General features: G+C 33.9%; 1 protein-coding gene across 1 annotated transcript in view; it reads left to right on the forward strand.

Moving 5' to 3' along the window:
- The window catches only part of LOC145694162 (general odorant-binding protein 56h-like), a 40,383-nt gene extending 26,417 nt beyond the window's left edge, over positions 1-13,966 (forward strand). The window contains exons 2-7 of the mRNA XM_081770279.1: positions 7,807-7,882; positions 10,030-10,079; positions 11,009-11,044; positions 11,595-11,712; positions 12,959-13,011; positions 13,902-13,966. Of these exons, the coding sequence (XP_081626405.1) occupies positions 7,807-7,882; positions 10,030-10,079; positions 11,009-11,044; positions 11,595-11,712; positions 12,959-13,011; positions 13,902-13,946 (378 nt within the window). The 3' untranslated portion in view covers positions 13,947-13,966. The remainder of the gene's footprint in view (positions 1-7,806; positions 7,883-10,029; positions 10,080-11,008; positions 11,045-11,594; positions 11,713-12,958; positions 13,012-13,901) is intronic.
- The last annotated feature ends 10,514 nt before the right edge of the window (positions 13,967-24,480 follow it).

A 24,480-nucleotide genomic window follows, 5' to 3' on the forward strand; every position in this document is an offset into this window, starting at 1 on the left:
AAGGTCGAGCTGTTTTCCAGAGCGAGTTTCGAGTTCAGTCGAGTTTGATAATGGCTCGCTCGCTCGTTCAGCTCGTTTTAACTCTTTTTTTAAATAATGGCCTGATTAGACTGGAAAGCGAAAGCCATGAGAAATGTAAGCACTAATATGGAATACTTTTTAGTGCTGCTCACGACAGGGGTGCGTCTCTTCTCGTAATTTTAGTGCATCTCTTGGGGCAATTTTTGTGTATCTCGTCTCGTCTAGATAACGAGAAGACAAGTTTTTTTTTTTTATTATTACGAGACAGCCTCAAATGTCGTAATCACCAATATAAGTATATACTGTTGTTCTTAAAATCAAGGCTGAGACCTGAACTGTCGAATTTTTGAGCCCAAGCAGAAGACCAACTCGGGTAGCGATATCAACCGGCTCTGCTCGTATCAACTGAGCGAACAGCTCGAGTCGGCTCGGTTGGGATGAGCCGATGACCCGAGTCGGCTCAGTTGGAACGAGCCATCGACTCAGCTCAATTGAGCCGATGCCTCGAGCTTTCTCGGTTGGGATGGGTCCCCTACTCGGCTCATGTGAACCGGTTCAAGCCAGCTAAGTTGAAATTAGTCCATCGGCACGTTTCGATTCAGCTCAACTAAGCCGATGGCTCAAATCGGCTCGGTTGGGTGAGCTGTTGGCTCGGCTCACTTCTTGGTTCGGTTCGATAGTAAATGAGCTGTAAGCCGAGCCGCTCGAGCCGTTGAGAGCCCTAAACCCGGTCCCAGCTGTTTTGAACATGTTTGGCTGAAGCCTATAACTCTTAACAATTTTTGGCTCGAGCCCGAAAACTTGCCCTTTCGGAACTCAAACCCAGAACGTGACCGATGTCCTTCCCTCCTGAAGACTTCTCGACGACCGAGATCGACAGTCAATTAGCTTTTACTATTCAGATACAAATCGTATATCTTTCAAAGATTATACACGGTGTTGATATAATAATAATAATAATAATAATAATAATAATAATAATAATAATAATAATAATAATAATAATAATAATAATAATAAAAGTTTTAAACTTGCCGTTGAAATTTGGCAAAACTTACTTAAAAGTAGAGATTTCGGGGAAAGGGTTCCGTACCTTCAAGACAGTGGCGTAGGGAAGGGGGCCCGGAGGGGCCGGCCCCCCAAAGAGGTCCGAAATTGTACTTTGGTACTTTGATGTTTGTAATTTTTATATATTTTTATGTTTATATATTTTTTGTTTGTAATTTTTCTATATGTGCCTATAACAGCACTTGTCCCCCCCCCAAACACACATCCTGGCTACGCTACTGCTTCAAGACACACCTGTTTTTTCTCCATACGAAACTACAAATATGACAGATTGAATTCTCATACACCCCATTTCTTTCAAAGACGTCGCCATTACCTGGTCAAAGACTTATTTACGCCACGATTCATATTAACCAAAATAAATTCATTTTTCGGAAGCGGAACTTTCACTTTCCGGATTTCGGAAAATTATGAAATTCAGTTAAACTCCGGAATTCCAGAATAATTTCGGAACTCGGAAACAATCCGGAATTTAGAAAATTCCGGAATTGAGAAAAATTCCGGATTTCGAAAAAATCCGGATTGTTCCGAATTCCGGAATGTAAACGAAATCAGAAATTTCTAAATTCCGGATTATTCCGAATTCCGAATTATTCCAAGATCGGAATTTTCCGAATTCCGGAATTATTTCAAAATCGGAATTTTCCGAATTCCGGAATTTGTCCGGTTTTACTTTCGGGAGTCCGGAAAGTAATAATTCCGGAATTGGCTATCTCTAGTTTATACACAACCTTTCAGAACACTAAGCTAGTAGCTGTCTACAAACAAACAAGTAATGCAAAGCATTTTGTATCCTGCAATACATCATGTATTAAAATCCGACAGCAGTTTCAGTATCTATCCTGAAATTGCATGTATCTAGTTACTGGAAGCTGAGGTATGAAGAATTGTATTGTGTCTTATCTTTTTGTGTCTTATACAACCCTGCAAACCACTGAATATCTAAACGGCTTTCGTTAAATCCAAGTTGTAGTACTCACAGTTACATCCATTTGTGTCTGTATGATCGTGTTACTAATGCTTACTATATAACAGCGTTTAAGTCTTTCTCTACTCTCCCGTAAAGAGTGATACGATCTACTACAGAATAAAGAACCAATTATCAATTTAACCAAGTTGTTGTATTACTACTCCGCCTCTGTCAACTCTGGTCGATCTCGTTGACTCGACATATTTGCTTTTTTATACCCCTTTCTTCGTTTACTGAACTAAACAGTAACTATTCTGAAATATACTACTGCGCATGCCTCGTAGATAATTATTTCTGATGCCAATAGTTTCTGTTTTGTCCAAGGAATGTTCTTTTTCTTATTCCCAGCATGACCTTTTATTACATTATATGAAGAGCATGTAGGTCTAAATATTTCATGTATTACATAGAATGTAGGTTTAACTCTTCCAGGAAAGAAGAAACATGTGATCATAGTATACAACCCTCAGAAGTGATAGCTGGCAATACAGTGGTCGTAATCCCTAACGACACAGAGAGTGAGCAGTGCCCCGCCGGCTGGTCTAGTGGCTAGCACATGCGCCTTTGGTGCATGGTGTCCCGGGTTCGATTCCCGGTGGGAGAGCATCTATGATTTTTAACTGTCCTCGATGTTTCTGTGTTCGTGTCCCTGTCGTTATAAGTTATTAGAAAAAGCAAGTTAAACGAGAGAAGCAAATAAAATTAGCAATAAGTAAGTTACTAAAACACATTCGGTGAGTCAGTTAAAAAAAAAGTGGACACTGAACTGACTATTCGCGCCGTCCATGCGAGTTCGAATCTATCTCGGCTTTATTTTTTTATCCATTTGAGAGAAAGTATTGTTTCTTTTCGCTAAGGTTGTCTCTTTTCGTATTTTTCGCCGTCGTTCGCAATTAAAGTAACTGGCTATTCTTATTCTTTCTATGAATGATGGATCTTCTCTTTGGCTTCACGTCAAACATGCACACGTAATGAAAAGACGCTGTCGATGATAATAATAATAATAATAATAATAATAATAATAATAATAATAATAATAATAATAATAATAATAATATGAAATATTATTAGCTAACTCGTGTGTGTATTTCGACAATATAATTTTATATTATTATGTGGAAATAAGTAAGGCTGGCTGGCGCCCGTCCCCCTAATTTTTTCGATGCGCCTTATGGGTCCACGTTGTCCAACGTTGGTCCCATCTCACTATCACCTCCTGTTCTCTCGATATAAGTTATCGACATTTTGCCTAAAGAGGGCTCTGCTTGGCTCCATGACTACCCACGGCAATGACTCTTCGTTCATTTTTCATTGAAATCGCTTATTTTTCTGAGTACTATGAGTGCATACTGTCCAACGTTGCTCCCATCAGTCAACAGTTTCCCGTTCTTTCGATATAAATTGCTAATATTTTGTTTGTAAGGGAGATATGGCGTTACAATCATTACGTTTGAAGAAGAATTGAGGAAGATATTGCCTTGCCACAAACAACACCTATTATTATTATTATTATTATTATTATTATTATTATTATTATTATTATTATTATTATTATTATTGTTTTACTTACCACTAATGTTGCCTACCTTTATTTGGAATGCAATGTGTTACTAAAAAGCAAATCAAATAACACTCCTCGCCATTCACGCTCTCTCTGTGTTAGAGGAAAGCACATTTATTATATGATTCTTTCAAATAACACGTTTCACAAGTTACTTCACTTTCAATGTGTAATTTCATATCATCACTAGCAATCATCTTATCATCACTACGAAAATAACCCCCTCTTGCAAAAAAAAAAAAAAAAAAAAACTGACCGTAGCGAAAAGGGCGTGAACATTCTTTATGCGATTAATCGGGTCCAATATTTCAATAAGTCTCTGCACACAAATATTTCAGTAAAAGAGGAAAAGTTATTCAAACATTCTGAATACCCATTTATGGGCGAAATTTGGTTCCCTTGGAAGTTTTTACGAGTTTAAAGGGCCGCCATTTTGAACATTTTCGTCTGATTATTCTGGTTAACGAACTGAAGATATTTCAACAATTAATGTTTGTGCCAAGTTTCATCTCAATCCGCTGAAAATTAGGGTGGTTACGGCATTCACAAACAGCGTTATATATGTATACAGATAGATAGATAAACAGACACACAGAGGGAGAGAGAAAAAGTGTTTTGCTCCCTTCTCGCACCTGTGGTGCGTCAGAGCTAAATCGGGCCCCTTTGCAAAACGTAATGACCAGCCTAACCTAAACACAAACCTCTTACTTGCTAACGTAGAAACGTGGTCGGGAGGCGTAAGGCATGTAGAAATTGTATTTTTAATAACCATGAGTATGATCTACTTCCATGTTTTTCTTTTTACTTTTATCAAGACAAAAAGACAAAAACAAAACAAAAAGTATTATCAGTACTAAACCTTACTAATAATAATTGCTACGAAAGACTAAATACGATCTCTTTTACCACCTCTCATGAGCTGCATAGTATATTATAAACAAAAATTTTTAAAAATGTCCTCACCGAAGATTCGAACTGGCGACCTTTGCATTTGTAAGCCAGCATCTTAACCACTACACCAAGATCATGGCATGGTGAATGTTTAGTTTTCGGCGTATTTGTTGTATTTGTGTTTTATGTTCCCACTTCAACAATTTTTACTCTTTTTTCTAAGTTCAACAGCTGTGTCTGGTTTTCTCTTTCGGTGTCGTCCTTTATTTACACTATGCACTATTCGTATTCACAGCTTGTGTCCCTCTGCAATGTCTTATTCAGATTAAACTTTTCTTTTTGCCCCTCAGTAAACATTTGATTGATTTAATTCTCATACTCTCCACGGATGGAGAGCAGGAATGCCAGACTCGAAAAACAGGTGTACATTTACTTTCCTGACAGATAATACATATAATAAGGAATAACCGCAACGTTTCTCCGTACCCTAAAGTATATATTAAAAAACCATTAAATATATTTTTTTAAAAATCAACAAACATATATTGTAATAGAAGTAGTATTGAGTTTATAGATAAAGTAAACTTATAATTTAATAATACCTCTATTAATATTATCAGTAAATGTAGGAATAATAAACACTTCTATCCAGAGTATACACACTTATTTATTAAAAACTAAATTCCAGTGTAACGTTTTCGACAATTTAACGTTGTCTTCATCAGACACTAACTGAAAGAGATATCTTAGGGCATAGACATTTATACTAAAAGTGAAAGTACTCAAATTCATTGTTTGCATGGAAAGCCACCTGAGTCCTATTCCCCGGACTTCCCTTATATCTAATTGGCATCAAAGGAAGATTAAGAGAAAGTTTTAAGGCAACTGGTGAAGTATAAACAACAGGTGTGTTACAGATGTTTGGAAAAGATAAAGAGAGGTGGAGGGGTAATTAAGTAAGATCAGGTGGCCAACAGATGACGAACAGGGAAGTAAGACTCAGGTGGCTTCCCATGCAATGAATTTGAGTACTTTCACTTTTAGTATAAATGTCTATGCTCTAAGATATCTCTTTCAGTTAGTGTCTGATGAAGACAACGTTAAGTTGTCGAAACCGTTACACTGGAATTTAGTTTTTAATAAATAAGTGTGTATACACTGATAAGAAGTGTTTATTATTGCTCTAGTAAGTTCCAGAGTCGTGATGGATAGAGTTGCAGCAGATGTACTAAGATCTGAATATTCTCAACACGTAAATAATAACATTTTAGGAGTAGAATTTCAGACAATGATTTCCCCACTTTTACATAAATCATGATTGCCTCTAATAAATATCAATCCTATGAATTAATAATGCTTCTAGTACTATGATACTTCAAGTTAACGTAGTTCTTAGATATAGGTTAGCATATTAAGGTTGTTTCTTAGACAACTGCTGGATAACCTTTAAAACTTGAAATTCAGGAGTTATTATTGCTGTTTTCATTATAATTGCTACCGACTAGTACAAGAGAAGTTTGTTAGGTGTTACAAATAAATAAAGTTTAAATTCATTTTCACTCCACCTTCTGGTTAAAGGTTATGCCCTCTGGTCAGATAATAGAAGACGTGCTATTACTAGTATTTTAAAACTTAATTTCTCTACATAAATTTGAAGAAAAAGCACGACAGCAGTGCTATGTATAATTTACTGTATGAAGGTAATTACAAATAAACAAAACAACGTTCCGCCGTAAGGAAGCTATTTATTTTATGCAAATCGATAGGCAAGCTCTCAAAGTGTTTATACGATACACTATATGAAGGTACTAGAATTTAATGGAGCAACTACGTATCGTCCAACATATACACTTACACAATACCTTAATCTTCCACACACGAATCAATATGTGATCACTGCATCCAATTTGATTTCATAGCAGTAACTATAGCACAAATTCAAGCATATGTTACGGCTATGTTGACCAAAATCTGTTCATACGTCATAAGAGAAACTTATCGCAGGGACTAAAGTTACCTGATCTTGGGAGCCAGATGTTACGTGGACATAGTATGGCAACTTAGTGTGAAGGTGTGTCTAATGCTCACAACGTTTTCATTTAGTACACGTGGCCATCCGATGCGTGATCTTTTATTCACAGAACTAATCTCTTAAAAACTAGCCGTATCAACGGTATATATTGTTCCGACTTGCCGGATCTTTACGCTAAAGTATGTGGAATTTACTCCGCATCGATTATGTTTATTATATTTAAAAACTAAAAATGATTATGTACTCTTACTAAAGTAAGAACTACGGTACAAAATTTTACTATCATTGCTCTAACTTTTAGATGCTTTAAAAAATTACATAATACTGCTAATCTCTTTCTATTAACCTTATCTACTTTCACTATACAATGTATTTTCCATTAGCTTACTCATGTCTTAACTTTCAATTCCAGTGTACATTTTCCCTTGTACTTTGTACAAAAGCTTGGTTTGATAGTGTGCAGTTTAGTATTCACTGGAGCTATATGAAACAATAATCTATATAGTTAGCTTGCTATCTACAAACCTTTTACTTACCTCGGGCAGTCTCCATACCTCTGGATGGCGTCTTATGTTTTCAAATCGGGAGTTCATTGCATTGGAAATGTTGTAGAAGCTCAATACTGATGGTTTGTAACATTGAGCACAAGTATCACACTAATTGCGGGAGTTGGTCACACCAATTGCGGGAAACGCTGTAGCCAGAATCTTTCCCAGTGATATTTAGTGGTGGAGGAAACTCCTCTAGCGAACTCGAATCTACCAACATCAGCAGTTAGCACACGATTGGTGTGTAAACAAGCTCACCTTCTCTTTGGTGACGAAGTGGGTATTTTGACAGACCGGCAGATTCCAACTGACATCCGGAAGCCCCAGGGAATTCTGAAAGGAAGCAGACAAGAATTTACTGAATGTGTTAGATCTACATGAGATTCTACCCAAAATTCAGCCTGGGTGTCCCACAATAATGCAAGTCCGATATCTATTAGTCATGAATAAGTCGACACTTTACAAAAAAATATTAATACTAAATTACTTTTCACATAAATCCAAATCAGTTTGTCTTCTGTGCATATTTCTAGCTTAATTTTTCCTTCCTAAAATTTTGCTAAGAATTCTTTATTTGTTTCCCTTACTGTCTTTATGTCCACCTTAGGAATGTTTCCATTTTTTTTCTGAAACTGTTTGTTCGGTAATGATCATGATACTATTCCGTACATTATATTGTTATATCGAAAAAATGTTTTATTATTGTTTTTTTCAGGCAGAAGAAACGAATGATCTAGCCGAATTGCACGAGCTTTGGGAAAAGTGCAGAGAAGAAAATGGTGTAACAGAAGGTAAGAGAAATTCGTTGTAAATTTAGTTCTTCTTTGTAGCTGAAACTTGACATCACTTACGCGCACTATATGGATCTATAGTTTAAGATGGGGTTTAAACACAGTAATGCATTTAATGCTCTTCCACTGGGAATCCAAGATAAGACTTCATGCATCAAAGACACACAGCAGCTACCAGATAAGCGAGGATGGCATACAATTATTCCCATATAGTAGCTAGAGATCTTCGCTTGATGAGAGTGCATTAAACATACTTGGATGTTGGTGTGTAAAGTACCTAAAATAGATGAAATGAAATTTGTGATATAAAGTCAATTATACCTTGTTATTATATAAAAATCTTAAGTAAAATAAAGGAGAATGGACTTTTAGCATCTGTGCCTTAAATAATATGATTCAAACTCTTTTAATATATTAATGCTGAATCGAATCTTACTGAATAATAAAACCTAACATGTCACACAATTCACTTTGATTTTCACACACGTCTCTGAGAAAACACTTACTGCTTTGCCTAATGAAACTTGCACAGTCGGAATTGATACCTTTACGGCCATTTTATTGTCAACATGACTTCATGGCCTTTACAGTAATGTAACTCTTAAGATTTTTTTTTATTATAAAATGAGTACTTCTTGAGGAGGAAATACCAAGATAAATTCTTAATGTTATAGAACAATTATTATTATTACAGGAAGACAAGCACTAAACTTTTACATTTAGATTATCAACCAAAATTTTGCATTAAATGTTTTGTTTCAGTTAGACTCACTTGAATCGTCTTTCGCGTTTGGAATTCAATTTTGTGATACTCTAATGTTTTCTATCCACTAATATGATCACTTTTTCACGATTATAGAACAACAACGGAACAGATATTATTGCGTGCTTTAAGTTAGTTTAGAATGTGTTAAACTTTACAAGTAAATATTTCTTTTTAATGTAATGTTTTAAAGAGAACAGCTTCCATATGCAATTTTAAATTTTCACTAACAAGCAACGTACAGAACAAGGCACGATCAGATCCGACTCAAACTTCACCCAGAGAACATATAATAGAAAAGAACAAAAAAAAAAAAAAATGCAAAATTAGAGCTGCCCCCATCCAGAAACACCGGAGATATGCTCCGCAACATAACGCACCACGCGACAATATGATATAAGGTAAACGTCGCAAGATACCCGTTTATGTCGGAAACGGAAAGGATTGGCAGCACCAGGATATCAAGATATTTGATATGCTATAACACTGACTTGGCGGCCATCTTAAAAGCCACCATCTTCGATATAGCGTAAGGTATTGAAATGAGAAGCGGGGTGTATGATATATCAATGTAAGGTAAAATGCAAAAGGAAAACCAATGATGTAACCGCGAAAAACATTTGTATGATGGTATGGACGGGACGAAGTGTAGAAGACTTGGGCAAAACAAACGTGTATTCGAAGAACAGAATAATAGGACAAGACTCCACGATAAATTGTACGCGACAAGTAACTGCAACAGTGTCTGTGCATGGAAGTGCAACCACCTTGACAGATTATGCCTTCCGAGGATATTGGGATTTCGGTTGGAACAGTGAAAACCACAATTGCAACCCACGATACGATCACTCGTTTGGAGAATACATAATCTACAAAGGACTAAGGACTACCTCTTATGGAACAGCAATTCGGCACCTCACTCCGGAGTATAGGACATATAATCTTGGATTGGTGATCAAAAACGCGACCTGCCTGTGATTGAAGCTCACTCCTGGACACCGATTTTACGTTTCTTGTTCAATTTTCTTGTTGTTTCGTGTGCACAAGAGACATTTCGGCCTACGTTTGTTTAAACAATACTATCTGAAACAAGGTGCGTACGGATGGGAAAGGCCAGCCCTATTCTAGCTTACATTTCTTTACGAATGTATCTTTTCCTTTTCACGGTTTGCTACCCTGTTTCACGACGGTCCCAAACAGTCACAATATCAGAGAAAGGCACCAATATCCTCGGAAGGCATAATCTGTCAAGGCGGATGCAAAATGTCTCTTTTCTATTATATGTTCTCTGGGCGAAGTTTGAGTGCCTTGTTCTGTACATTGCTTGTAAGGTCTTAAAATATTATTACCTTTCCATAATACAAAATACTTTGTCATTTTGTAGAAATGCTGAAACAGTACTTCGAAACTGGACAAGAATGTGAAAAATTAAAGGTAAGAATATAATTTGTTATTCATGTGTCCTGAGATATTCAGAGAAATAAAATGGAGAAAATGCAATACTAAAATATATAAATAAATAAATAAAAATAACAAGTATTTTAGGAATGATCCAAAAGATGGATCAAGAGATTGCGATCTTGGCCAAGAATTTAAGGAATGATCAAAAAATACATCTAAAGATTGCAATCTTCGCCAATAATTACTTTTTCGATCAGGGGCCGCAAAGTTTATGAGGGCCCCAAAATCGAGTTTTCGTATTTTCCACGAAATAAGCACATCATACTGAGTTAAGTGATAGTTTGAGTTTATCTACACTACATGTGGTTCTCTAGATATAAGGCGTACAAGAAAATATTTGATTGAACTATAGGGGATTTTGGATCAGGGTCCAAAAGTTTTTTGAACGACCCTTAAATGGATTTTTGTATTTTCTACGGAATAAGCATGTCATATTGAGTTAACTGATAGTTTGTGTTTATCTACACAATTGTAGTTTTGCAGATATAAGGCATACAAGAAAATGTTTAATTGAAATGTACTTGATCTTTTCATCCAATAAATAAATAAATAAATAAAAATAAAAAGTTTAGTTGTTTAATGTAAGTGTTTAACGGGAGTTCTAATCCATTTATAAATGTTAACTTGAAGATTCGTAGTATTTGAGATATACTGTGGTGACAATGAACCTAGAAGTAATTAATTAGTGCTATCAGAGTTAAAAAGTAAAAGTACCTACCAATGTTCGGCAGATAGAAATATTATGGCAGTTTAAAATTATAATATTAGTTGTTTAATCAAATGTGAAAGTTTAATCTTGCTACTTCAAATTTAAGAAATTAGTTTAAACAACTGCTGATAAATCGAACTTTATTATTATTTAAAAAAATAAAATGAAATAAAAGTCATTTTTATCGTTATAGTGCCTACAGAAGTGTATGTTGGAGAAGGACAAAATGGTAAGATTGCAATAACGTATAAACTTTCTGTATAATTTTAGTTTATCATACTCATTTATCATATAAAATATAAAATTATTTTTTTAAATAAGGTACTGACACTACCAAAATATTTTTAGTCGATTAAGTAGAAATGAAAGAATTGTATACGAGTATTTTCACTTCAGGAAAGAGTTGCTTTCAATATGGATACTATATGGTACTATTTATATCAATCCTTTACTGGAGTTTTGCTTCCATTAATCGATATCGTGCATCTATAATAATCTTTGCCAAGTCTCGAGTAAAGAGTTATATAAAAGCAATGTTAAAAAATAGACTTTCGAAATTGAAGATTATATGATACTGATTAGATTATACCTATGTGATCAAAATATTTCCAAGACTAAAATTGTTAAAAATATTTTAAATTGTATTGATATTTTTTGTGAGTTTGAAATTTCGTAAAAGGCGTTCAATTTTTGTATAATAATAATAGTCAAGGATAATTCAGGTAAAAAAATAAGTACTTAAAGTATTAATTTTATTTTCATAATTTCCTGTTTCTAAGGTTAAGGATGGAAAACTCAACGTAGAAAAAATAGAAGAGAGATTACAAAGTCAATTGGAAAATCCAATCATTAAGGAAAGATGGGAAAAGGTCAAAGAAAATTGTCAGAGCATTGAAGGTAAATACATTTAACTACTATCATAATTGCCATATTTTGTATATTAAGATCTTCGATTGTCCATTATTTCATGACGTATATAGAACAAGAAGTAGAAGATAACAACTTTTTATTGCATTTTTAAGACGATTCAGAGTTTCTTTCGATTAAATATTCATACAGCCCAAATGGTAAGAGATAGTTATAGATGTTTTCTTGTATGAATTCAGTGACAGAAGAAAAGCTTCTATCTTAATATTAATTTTATACCAGAACAACGAAAAATCTACAACATGTACTCTATACATTATACCAGCTGGGTCTGGTTAAAGAGAAGTGAAGCAAAAACATTATAAATATCCTAAGGTACATTTTCTTATAGTCAGATAAAAGTATGCCAACATACTGGTGTACAATTATATAGCCTACTAGCCTACAAATATGTATACAAACATCCATTATTCAATCCATTATTCTCTCTCTCTCTCTCTCTCTCTCTCTATCTATCTATCTATCTATCTATCTATCTATCTATCTATCTATCTATCTATCCAATCAATATATATTTTCACATTTACGGAATTAATATTTTGTTCAACAAAAATAATTAGTACTTGCTATTAACGTCAACAGTTAGAAATAAACTTATTATTGAACTGTAAAAGAATGAAAAAAGTAAAACAAATTTACAAGGAATTCATTACATAACGACAACAAGAAACGAAATTTTATAATAAGAATGTTAAGACAGTTCAATATATTTTCTACATTTTTTTACTAAGGCTTTGCTAATAAGAAGGACTAAACAATGTTTTAAAATATGTAAGAAAAGAGGCTCTATAGAGATTAGGCATGCGGAACGCAGCCGGTAAGCCGAACTGAGAAATTCCTGGCCTAATTTAGTCATCAAATATGGCAATTTTTATTGGTTCAGATCCGGCCAGTAGTTATCAAGAAATAGTTATACACACACACACACACATATATATATAGCCTATAAGCTCCTGTATGCTTACTCCGTGAGCTAATAAATCTGTAAGTTAATTAAGGTTATTACATTGAAAATTACGGCTTGGTTCTTAACAAAAGGTTCTCGTATTTAATTCATATGTATATTAACTATTTGCAACAGGATCAAGTGTTAAATTAGCATTTGCTGCAAACTGCTAAACAAGAAAATAAGTGATTTTATTTGTTATTTTATTGTGATAGTACTATGTTACTTTTGATCGAAAACAATTAAATATATTTAAACATTTATTTTCAGTGGGCGATAGCTGTGACGACTATAGCAAGTTGGGACGCTGCATAATGTTGGAGGTAAACTGAAAATTTACTTCCTCTATTGAGTTCTTGAAACATTTCTTCTACTCTTTTCGTAGAATAGTTATCTTTAGAATGATATTAACTAAAATGCTCACTGTTATGAGTTTTGCAATTGCAGAATTTTGAACTGGCAGAAAATATTGGGATCACAGGACCTTACTCTCTAATATCAGCATACTTTAATAATACTCTCTAGTTCAACGACTATTTTACAAATTTATCCATTTAAATATTCTTTTAATTCCATGTATAAATTTCTTTTAATTCCATGTATGAAACTTTACATTTCAAGAAGATTATCCTAATCATAGTTTAGAGCAAAATGTCATGTTCAACGTGTAACGTGTATCATATTCACACCGTAAGAGATTTTACCCAAATCAGTGTCTGGCAAAATTGGTGACCTAATAACATAATTGAGTTATTGGTGTTAAAATGACGCTAATTTACTGGTATTATCATATCAACTTCATGTCATCATTATTGTTCGTATGAGATCTAACAATCATGCGACGGAAACTTAATTGTCAGTGAATAAATTTTAATCTTACAACAAACTAAGTAAAATCACAAAATGGATATCTCAATTTTAGATCCGAACATGAAGAATGATTTTGTTTCTTGACAACAAAATATCATTTAGTACTATTTATTATCTTGGTGACAAATAATGTAATTGGAGAAACTTAATTATCATTTTAGTACAGAATACTTTCTTTAATTACTATATTTTGTGATGAAAGTAATGCAAAAATTCGTAGTCAATATAGTATACTAACTGGCTTTAACTGAAAAAATACAGGAAATACCAGTGCTTTGCTCTTTGTAGTTATATTTGAGACGATACTTTAAATTATGAAAAGTAAATAATTTCTTACTTCTAGGGTGGACTTCTAATGGGACAAAATACAAGCACTAGAAGAAAGTAGATAGCCTGAAGGATCAGGTATGATAATTAAATATAAGTAACATGGCAAACAAAATAACTGTTTCATTAGCCAATTAAAGAAAACTAGTTTCAAGAGACGGATCCTTTTAGAGAAACATATATAAAATTCTCAAGCAGTTACACAACATAACACGAGTCTTGTTTACCTGTGGTGAATTGAAATTTAATATTCGCAACAACCTAATAGTTAAGATGTAAGTTAGTACTTATCCTATCTTGTTTAAATTTTGATAATTCAATAAAAGGGGAAATCCACTTACGTTACGACTTAAAGAAGACAGATTGACACACTGATGCACTGTAGCAACACAAATATATGATCAGCAACTCAGTTCAATCATTTGTAATTTGGCGGAGATTGGATTTGTGATTGCTGAAATGTAGGAGTATTTCGATGTAGAATAGTTCTCCTTTTCTTTCATTTTCTGGGGTGTATTTGGTTTACCATTTGCACAATGTAACTATGAAATATGTACTTTTTGTCTTTCCTTTAGGTTGTGGGTGCTAGTGGAATGACGTTTCCCTGATATAAATCTAAAAAACTCACTTTCATTATAAAGACAGTACAAAATTCATGTAAATTCATGTGAAATTGACCATTAATTTACCAGTTGATAATTTCCATAAAATAAATACATAAAAACAATTTTACTGGTATACTTATAAACTATTGTTTCGAAGTTAGTCTGACTGCAGTGGGAATAAGGGATTTTTCAAAGGCTTGTTCGCACACATTTATAAATGTTCCTTTGCCCTTCACTGAAATTTTAAAGCAAAGACTATATTTGTTCAGTGCATATTGAGACGTCTAGTAATCTTAGAGAGTAGTATTTTGTTTCCCAACATAAAGCAAGACCTTGTCATTGGCTATCGATGAGTTACATCATACAGAAGATATAACGGAATTGATACCTTCCGGAATTCATTTCCGGAATACATGTCATATCGGGCCATTCTTAGATTCGTTGGTTCTTGACATGTTACTAGAAGCTGATAACTTCGTGGTGCGTATGAACAGCAGACTTTTTTTTTAAAGGAAAAGTCACGAATTTAGATAGGTATCTACCAACAAATAAACAAAGTAATCAATCAACCTAATTTGAATGTGCAGAATAGTTTCACAATTGTTTTTATTGTACAGTATAGAGTAAAAAGAAGAGAATGCTTAATCTCCGAGTTATTAGACACCTTTTCCGTATTTTAAATTGGTGCAGAGTTTACAAAGGAAGTATTCAGAGTACATAAATTTTGTTTGTTAATCTGTTAGCTCAATGCCGTATCTAGGAGGAACATTGATAGGCAAAAATCTTCATATCTTGAAGTTAGGAAGTTTATATTGGATAAAACGACATTTTAAGTCATTTAGAGCTCCTTCAATAATTGTTTGTAGACAAATTCCTCATACCTGAATTTCTTCTGGGTGAGACTTACTTTCATGTAAATGGAAATTTAGATTGCACCCAGTGGAGGTAACATTTTTGTCTTTAGAAAGCCCAAGTGGTTGTAACATCGTACTGAGCCTACGTTGTGTACTTGCTTCTTGTAAATTAACGTACTATAATTAAGAAAAATAACAAATTGACTTAAGGAAATTTATTTTGTAAATGCAGAGAAGGATATTCGCATTCAACGATAATGCTCTCATTTGTAACAAATCCATTGATATGGTGTTATCAGTGAATCGGCCAAGAGGTATTATCCATAGCATTTTGATAACTTATATATTTGGCTCGGCTTTAGGAAGAACCATTCATTTTACTATGAGACGAAAACCAAAATTTTATTTTTATGTATAAAAGAATGTTCAGAAAACATTTGTAGTATATGTCTAGAAGTGAGATAATTAACTCCATATTTTATTTATTTATTTATTTAGTATTACTTTACATGGCAAAGTTTGGACTAACCATGCCTTGTCTCCCACTTGACCATGCAGTAATATATTATAATATTACAATAACAAGTATTTTTTGAATAATACTTGAAATGACACATATCTACAGGTACAGATACAAAATTATTGTACATGATCCAATACGTATAAAATATGAATTTTCATGCATTGTAGTAAATAATGCAATAAACAAAAATTACAATCGCACAATCACACACATATTCACATTCATTTTCCATGTTGATATTGGCCACATTTTTTGAAAACGCTAAGCCAATTTTATAAAGTAATCAATTTAAGCATAATAATATTTAAATTATTTTAAAAAATAAGAGGTTATGTTATATGATTAATATTTATATGTTATACTACCATCATTTCTGTATTCTTCATGAAATTCAGTATTAACCTAAAAATAGTAATTTTTATTTTGCAGATACCAAATACTACAGAAGAATCTTCCTACATAATTATTTTTTTCAATTTCAATGTAGAAGTTTTTAAGCAAATAAACAACTTAGACCAATTCTGCATTTTCAATAGATTACCTGGAAATCTACTCTTTAACTGTAGTAAATTTCGTGCAAGATAATTATACCGACTGACCTATCTATCTATTTAAAATTTAATACTACCTAGGATTTCTCTCTCTATTTTTTGTTGATATATTTTCGTTTGTTCAATAATAGTTATGACCTGTAAAGATTATTTTTTTTACACTCACGAATATATCCTCTTGATTGAACACCACTGCACAACATTATAAAAATGAATAAAATGAACAGTTCAGAAAACGAAGCATTACATAATTGAGTGTCAAATATTAGTGAAGCTTTGTCAGGAGCTGTTCTTGAGGAAGTTCACATGGATAGAAATAAATAAATAAATAAATTTTAGTTTCAGAAAGCTGTATACAAGAACAGCTCCTGACACCAGCTGATCAGTGGCTTTTTAATGGCTGGAATGATGTCGAGACGTCTTCCTTTCAACGATGATTTCACTTTTGAAAATATCTAGAAGTCGCACGGAGCTAAATTGGGAGAATATGAGGAGTAATAGAATTCCACTCTCCCGTTTTGGAATACAAACTTTCATACCATCTTGTTCTGAGCAGGGGTGCATTGTTCTATTACAGTGACTATGAACCTTGTTGCCGATATTTTGCTCGAACTCCACGAATTCAAGCCAATAAAGATTGCTGAATATCCACGTAATATTCTATGTTCACAGTGTGATTCTCTGGAATGAATTTCTAATCGACGATGCATTTTTAAACAAAAGCAAGAGTGACGTGAATGTTGATTCAGCTCTTCTGAATGCTCACTTTCTTTGATTTTGAAGAGCCCTAACCCTTTCATTTAAAAATTTGTAACTTTGTGAGTGGTTTATTCTCATACCACCCTATGTCGTCACCTGCTACAATGTTTGATATGGACCTTGGATCCACTTAAACTGTTCGTTCAGGAATGTTTATGTCTGTGCAACGTTATTGCTTGTGTCTGGTAAAACCACGGACACATATTTCGTTTGCCCAAATGTTTGGTTAAAATGAGATGGACAATGAACTTGAACATTCTACGTGTGTAAGATTATAGATGACGCACAACCTTTTGTGTATGATCTTCACCAGTGTTTGCACGTTTTCGTCAGTTCACACACCCTTTATTTGATTTGAGTTTAGCGTCTCTTTCAGCAGGAAGGCTACATGAGATGCGGATCTACTGATTAACGTGAAATCCAAACCACATGATCTTCTGCCGGAAATCGAACCCGGATATACAACGATAAAGGCGCGTACGGTAACCACTTAGCCACGAGTGAGTTCTATACTTTACTCTGAATTGTACACTTTAATCTGAAATGAAGATATAATAAATTATATGGTAAAGTATATAGAGAGGAGAAATGTGAAGGTATTACTTATAATAAATTAATATTAACATGAAAATAGTCAAACACGTGACTGACAACCTTAGAAATTATATAGGTAAAAGATATAGGAAGGTATTACACACCCACCCACCCACACACAAACACACACACACACACACACACACACACACACACACACACACATATATATATATATATATATATATATATATATATATATATATATATGTGTGTGTGTGTGTGTGTGTTTCAAACCAACACCGACAACGTTTGGGAGGTGATTCCTGACACCAAGATAAGACAAAAAGTATACACCAACCTGGGTGCACAAATGCTTCCTTTTCGATTTATAGGCTATCGAAAACATGAAAAAATGAAGTTTAGATGTCCTTAGCTTCAAAACTATGAGATCTACAGTAGTCATATAAAGACTTCACTTTGGAACTAGCATGTGCCCTATCCAAATATCCATGTTTCAAAATCCCACGGTACTGCTATTATAATTTTTATAGAGGTAGTTGGTGAGTACTGCAAATGATATACCCGTAGCCAAACTCCCTCTTTAAAAATTGTTGGGTGATTATCTTAAGAATCTGAAACATGTACTTTTTAATAGCGTACATGTTAGTTTCTAAGTGAAGTCTTGAGCCGACTACGGTAGATTCCATAGTTTTGGAGCTATGGACCTTTAAAATCATTTTTTAAAATGTTTTCGGCAGTCTATAATACCGAAACGAAGCATTTGTGCACCCAGCTTGGTCTATACTTTTCGTCTTATCTTGGTGACAAGAATCACCTCCCAAACGTTGTCGATGTTGTTTTAAACACCATGTATATAAAAACTTGTTAGCACCCAACATTTATTTACGGTTCACAGGAGCTAGAATACACTCTTGTTTCCATTTGAATTATGTTATAGTCACCACATTAAAAAAATATTTGTTTGTCCCGTTACGAATAGAACCAATGGTCGACACATTTGGTGCATTAAAAAGCAAAACTAAACTAAACTAAGAAAAAGAGAATAAAGTATAAATCCATCAAAAATATATTAAAACAAACGAAAAATAAAATAACTTTCACTTAAGAATCGGATTTTGGGATATATTTGAACTTAGAAAAAAAGTAATGATAAAAAAATATTTCTGTTATAGCTTTTTGAATCTTAAAACCCTTACAGTACGATCTTTAATCAAAGTGAATGATAATATCCCAGCTTTAGCAAGGTAATAATTATGTTCCAAAATTCATTTCAAACGCGTCAACTGTTTTCCGGTGATGTGATCAAAACAACAGACAACACAGCTTTCAATGTCGTGAAACAAATTAGAAAATGTCCCTCTTTCCTCTCAAAGATGGATTTGCAAAAACGTTTGAACATACGACCACTTATTGTTAATGAGGAATTTATATACCTAATTTTTTCTTCTTAATTGAAGGCTAGTGAAATACTCAACTTTTCGCATGAAATTTGATGCCTTATAACGCATATATGATACGCACTATAATCAAAGTAACATGATAAAATCTCAATTCGAGATAGGAGATAGTTACACTAAAAACTTTTTTTTTTTAACGATTGAGCCAGCCGTTTTCCCTCGTGATCATACAAAATATCACTTTCATTTTTATATATTACATTCCACCAAGTTGCCGCAATTTTCATAAATATTCATTTCTTTTTAATATTTCTCGAATTAAACCAATGGATAAGGATAACAATATCATTAGTAAGTCCTTATTCTTATTAATGCGGTAGTCAAAACACATAAGATACATAATTAAAAAATATGAAATTTAAAATTTGGACTATGAATTACAAAGTGGACAAAAGTTTTGTTTTGTGGCACCAAGTATGAGTTAGATTATCTCAAGTATGAAGCTGTGAGCCATGGGAAATTTTGCTCACAGGTTGCTTTGAAGTACGAACTTAAATTAAGTTGTTGGACTAGTAGTACGAAGTTCGACTAGTAGTACGAAGTTGCTTTGAAGTACGAAGTTGGACTAGTCAAACTAAGGACTCTTGAATTTCATTTTGTGACCTGAAATGGTGCTTTTGGAATGTAAGAATGTGTTGGATTTAGCGTTAGAAACGTCTAGCGTTGCAGCTAGACATATAAAAAGGGTTGGTATACAAGAAAATCAGCTTATTAATGCAATTGCTTTTAGGAACTGAAGTACAAAACTCATGGTCTTTACAGTGCTCTGCAACTGTGTTATTGTGTCGTATTAGTCTAGGCGCTAGTCCGTGTCACGTGTGGATTATATGTGCTCTCATTTTGACTGCTGGGTGTTATTACCCACTTAAAAGGAAGTAAATTTCATTTGGTCACGTGATCTGGTTCATGCTCGTTTTTCATCATATTGGATTCAAGATGGCTTATCATGACCTTCTTTAAACACTTTTAACTCGCCCATTTATGGACCGCTTTCCATAATCCTTTTTTCGTTTGAAAGAGAAAGTTATACTGTCCAATTTTATATTCTTACACTTTTCGCCAAATCTGCGCCGTTTTCCCGAAAAATTGGAAAGAGTAGAATTGAAGATAACATTTTATTCTATTTTCGTAATTTTCTCGAAAATGGGTAATAATTTAACATTTTAAAAAGACACAAAAAAGAAGCAGAATTTAATAAGTTTTAAAACATGCTGAATAGAACATGCTGCATTTAGTTTAAAACTAGGCTATATATTAAAGAAGAACTACTAGTATGTATGATTTTAATTGTCGGTACAAAAATAGCTCTTCCGCCACTTTTACCTTCTAGCAATATATCTGTACTGCAGCCGCTAGCCCATTTCACGTCCGAAGTTTTATGCCAATTAAGTCTTGTTGTGGGGTTTGTTAAACACCTATATGAGTATAAAAACCGTCATATGACCCAGATCATAGTCGTTTGGTTGCCATATTTAGAAAAGGACTCCAAATTACTAAATGTTTTGTTCAAGTATATCTCCGTACCCAGTGGTCCGAACTTATAGCCTAATTGCTCATTTTACGCCTTTGTAAAGGAAACCTCATAATGAGTTCTAAATTATAGTGTATTTTAAAAAATGATACAATTAAGTATTTTCAGATACATCTTGATTCAAAGAGCCAAAAATATTTTTATAAATAAAAGAAGTATGTACGTTTAAACAAATATGTAGTGGATAATACTGATACAAATTGATAATATAGTGCCAAAAATTAAAATGAATATTGCAAATCTTTCAGAGTCGAGATAAAGACTTAAACAACATTATTTATAAGGGTTCGGCATTGGTCCGAACTAGTATTTTTACATTTACAAAAGTCACTGCACAATATTTCCAGTTTTCTATGGGGACACTACTGTGTCATCTGTCACCAGCTGAATTAAAATACCTCTTCCTTTATGTAACCACAGTCCAACGGATTGAGTTTCCCAGACGGTTCCAAAGCACAAATCCATTTATAGCATTGCGAGTAGCTTCTTTTTATGTGAAGACTGATAGATCTTGAAGTAGGGGCCAAATCTTGAAGGTTTCGTAATTTTTTAATTAATTTGTACATCTTTATTTTTGACGAGAAGTTGATTTCTGACAAAAACCGGAAAAATCATAGGTAGTTCATGAACTAAGAAAAAGCTACAAATACATCCAAATTGTGAAATTTTTCAATCATCAAATCTTGAAAGTTTCGAAATTCTTTTTGATAGAACTGTTGGAAACGTGATTTATCCAATTGTATCTAAGCTTGAACCAAGTGCACGAACCAAAATTTCTTTTCCTTTTTCATGTTCTCTTTTAGTAGTCCTTTACCAAAATCTAACAAGAGGTCTTCTCCACATGATTCTGGTAGTTTCAAAGCTGCTGCTAGTAGTATCGCAGCCGGTTAAAGAATGAATTGCTGGTGAAACTGTAAAACAGCAAGCGGTGCTCTGCTTTCGAATGAGTAAAGCGGAATATACCGTGATGATTTTCCTACTCCAAAGGAAATCCTAAGTTCTTGCTGTTCTAAACTTTTCCACTTCTGTAGTTAGTGATAGAGGGCATCAAGAGAAAACATTGGTATCAGTAGAACAAATAACCACGTTGCTTACTTTGGAAGGCAGTGTCATGTGAGAAATATGGGCTAAGATCATCTCATCTGCTTCTTCATGATTAGATTCCAAACAAAGTTCATTCTTACCCATCCCGTTCTTTATAGAAACACATCTTGGCTGATTATGTTTTACTACACCAGCAAGATAAATAGGAACAGATGAAGTAACAGAATCTTTTTCTCGGAATATCCAATCAACAAAGTATGACTGTAACAATTCTTTGTTTCAAGATGAGGCCCAGTAAACAGTCAGTATCTACAGGAAGAGGTGTGCTGTCATGTGAGGCTTGATATTCTACAGGTTGTTTCGGTGATCGCTTGGACCTGTCAAGCGCTTTTACAATTTTCTTCTTATAAACGTCGAAAATAATGCTGATGCACTTACTTGTGTGAGAAGCTTGGCAGATAGCTTTCCAAATGCTTCTTACAAACTCTTCATACCTTTTCAAGTTTAAAGATTTTGTTGGAACCTTCCTTGCAATCGCCATAAACTATAACTGTTGTTTTACCAGATGATTGAAAAATTTCACAATTTGGAGGTATTTGCAGCTTTTTCTTAGTTCATGAACCACCTATGATTTTTCCGGTTTTGTCAGAAATCAACTTCTCGTCAAAAATAAAGATGTACAAATTAATTAAAAAATTACGAAACCTTCAAGATTTGGCCCCTACTTCAAGATCTAGGATTGAGTATAGCCCGCTCCCCCCAGTGATTTTTAACGAATCATAGTGATTCTAGCGATTCATATTAGTTCATAATGAATCGGAATCGCATGTTATAAAGATTGGATTGAGTATAGCCCGCTCCCCCCAGTTATTTTTAACGAATCATAGTGATTCTAACGATTCATATTAGTTCATAATGAATCGGAATCGCATGTTATAAAGATTTAAGATGTAAATCTTGTGGTAAGGAGGTTTTAGTATAAGTAGTAGTAGTAGCAGTAGGGGCCTAGTAGTAGTAGTAGTAATAGTAGTAGTAGTGGTAGTTAGTAGCAATACTAGTAGTAGTAGTAGTAGGAATGGGTTAGAAGCCCCGCAGGGGTTGGTTGGGTTCTGTTCTCGATATAAGTAGTAGTAGTAGTAGTAGGAGTAGTAATAGTAGTAGCAGTAGCAGTAGTAGTAGTAGTAGTAGTAGTAGTAGTAGTAGTAGTAGTAATAGTAGTAGCAGTAGCAGCAGTAGTAGGAGGAAGAGTATTAGTAATAGTAGTAGCAATAGCAGCAGCAGCAGCAGCAGTAGTAGTAGTAGTAGTAGTAGTAGTAGTAGTGACTCTTCCAGTTCCGGTGACAAAGAACTGGGGGAGCGAGCTATACACAAGCCTAAAGATTTGTTATGTAAATCTTGTGGTAAGGAAGCTTTAGTATAAGTAGTACTAGTAGTAGTAGTAGTAGTAGTAGTAGCGATAGTAGTAGTAGTAGTAGTAGTAGTAGTAAAGTAGTAGTAGTAGTAGCACTAGTAGTAGTAGTGACTCCTCCAGTTCCGGTGACAAAGAACTGGGGAGAGCGGGCTATACACAAGCCAAGATCTATCAGTCTTCACGTAGAAAGAAGCTACTCGCAATGCTATAAATGGATTCGTGCTTTGGAACCGCCTGAGAAACTCAATCCGTTGGACTGTGGTTACATAAAGGAAGAGGTATTTTAATTCAGCTGGTGACAGATGACACATCGGAGCCTGAAGACTTCCCTAAGCAATATAATTGCCAGATGTACTTCAGAGAAACTGTATGTTCCTATAGAAAACTGGAAATATTGTGCTGTGACTTTTGTAAATATAAAAGTACTATTTTGGACCAATGCAGGAACCCTCATAAAAAATATTGTCTAAGTCTTTATCTCGACTCTTAAAGATTTGCAATATTCATTTTAATTTTTGACACTATGTTAATTAATTTGTATCAGTATTATCCACTAAGACGTATTTGTTTAGAAGTACATACTTTTTTTATTTGTAAAAATATTTTTGCTCTTTGAATCAACTTTTTTTAAAAAACTGATTCAATGCTGCAAGTGATGTAATTTTCTCATAATTTCAGTCACAGACTGACAATAAGTAAGGAGGAATTGCTGATCACAATCAGAGCAGGATATCTAAGTATTATATTTTAAAGTCTTAACTATACAAGTAATATAAGCGTTGCAAAACTAACAACAGCGAATCGAATTCGGTTATTCGAACTAACGAAAGGACCTATTATCATCGATATCTAGATCTTGGCAAAATCGTTATTACATAAGACTCTAGCGAAGTAAATATTTATGTGCTGTGACAGATCATTCGACTTGTTTATTATGATAGGAATGCATTAGCAAACTGTCAAAGGTGTCATCTAATGATTCAATATTATGCATATTTTTCAATGTCCTTGTGCAGAAAGTTTTGCATAAGTCTTCATATTAATACAGTAGTAAGTCACATTTGTAATTGCCTTGGTGGTGATTACAGTGTCTGGGCTTACAGGACACAGTCAATCACTTGACAGAAGTGACTACAATACAAACAATTATTGTGGAAACGTGTTTCCAAACGACGGAAATGGATAATTTCCAATGAAAACTGTTAAAACATTTTTTGGGTCTTTTTTTTTACTAAATAAGATAATTCTTATGTATATAAATAAGGACTGTCTTATCTTCGTGGCTATTACAGTCTACAACTT

Source organism: Thermobia domestica, chromosome 9 (assembly GCF_964235325.1).
Source record: "Thermobia domestica chromosome 9, izTheDome1.hap1.1, whole genome shotgun sequence".
Classification (NCBI taxonomy): Eukaryota; Metazoa; Arthropoda; class Insecta; order Zygentoma; family Lepismatidae; genus Thermobia; species Thermobia domestica.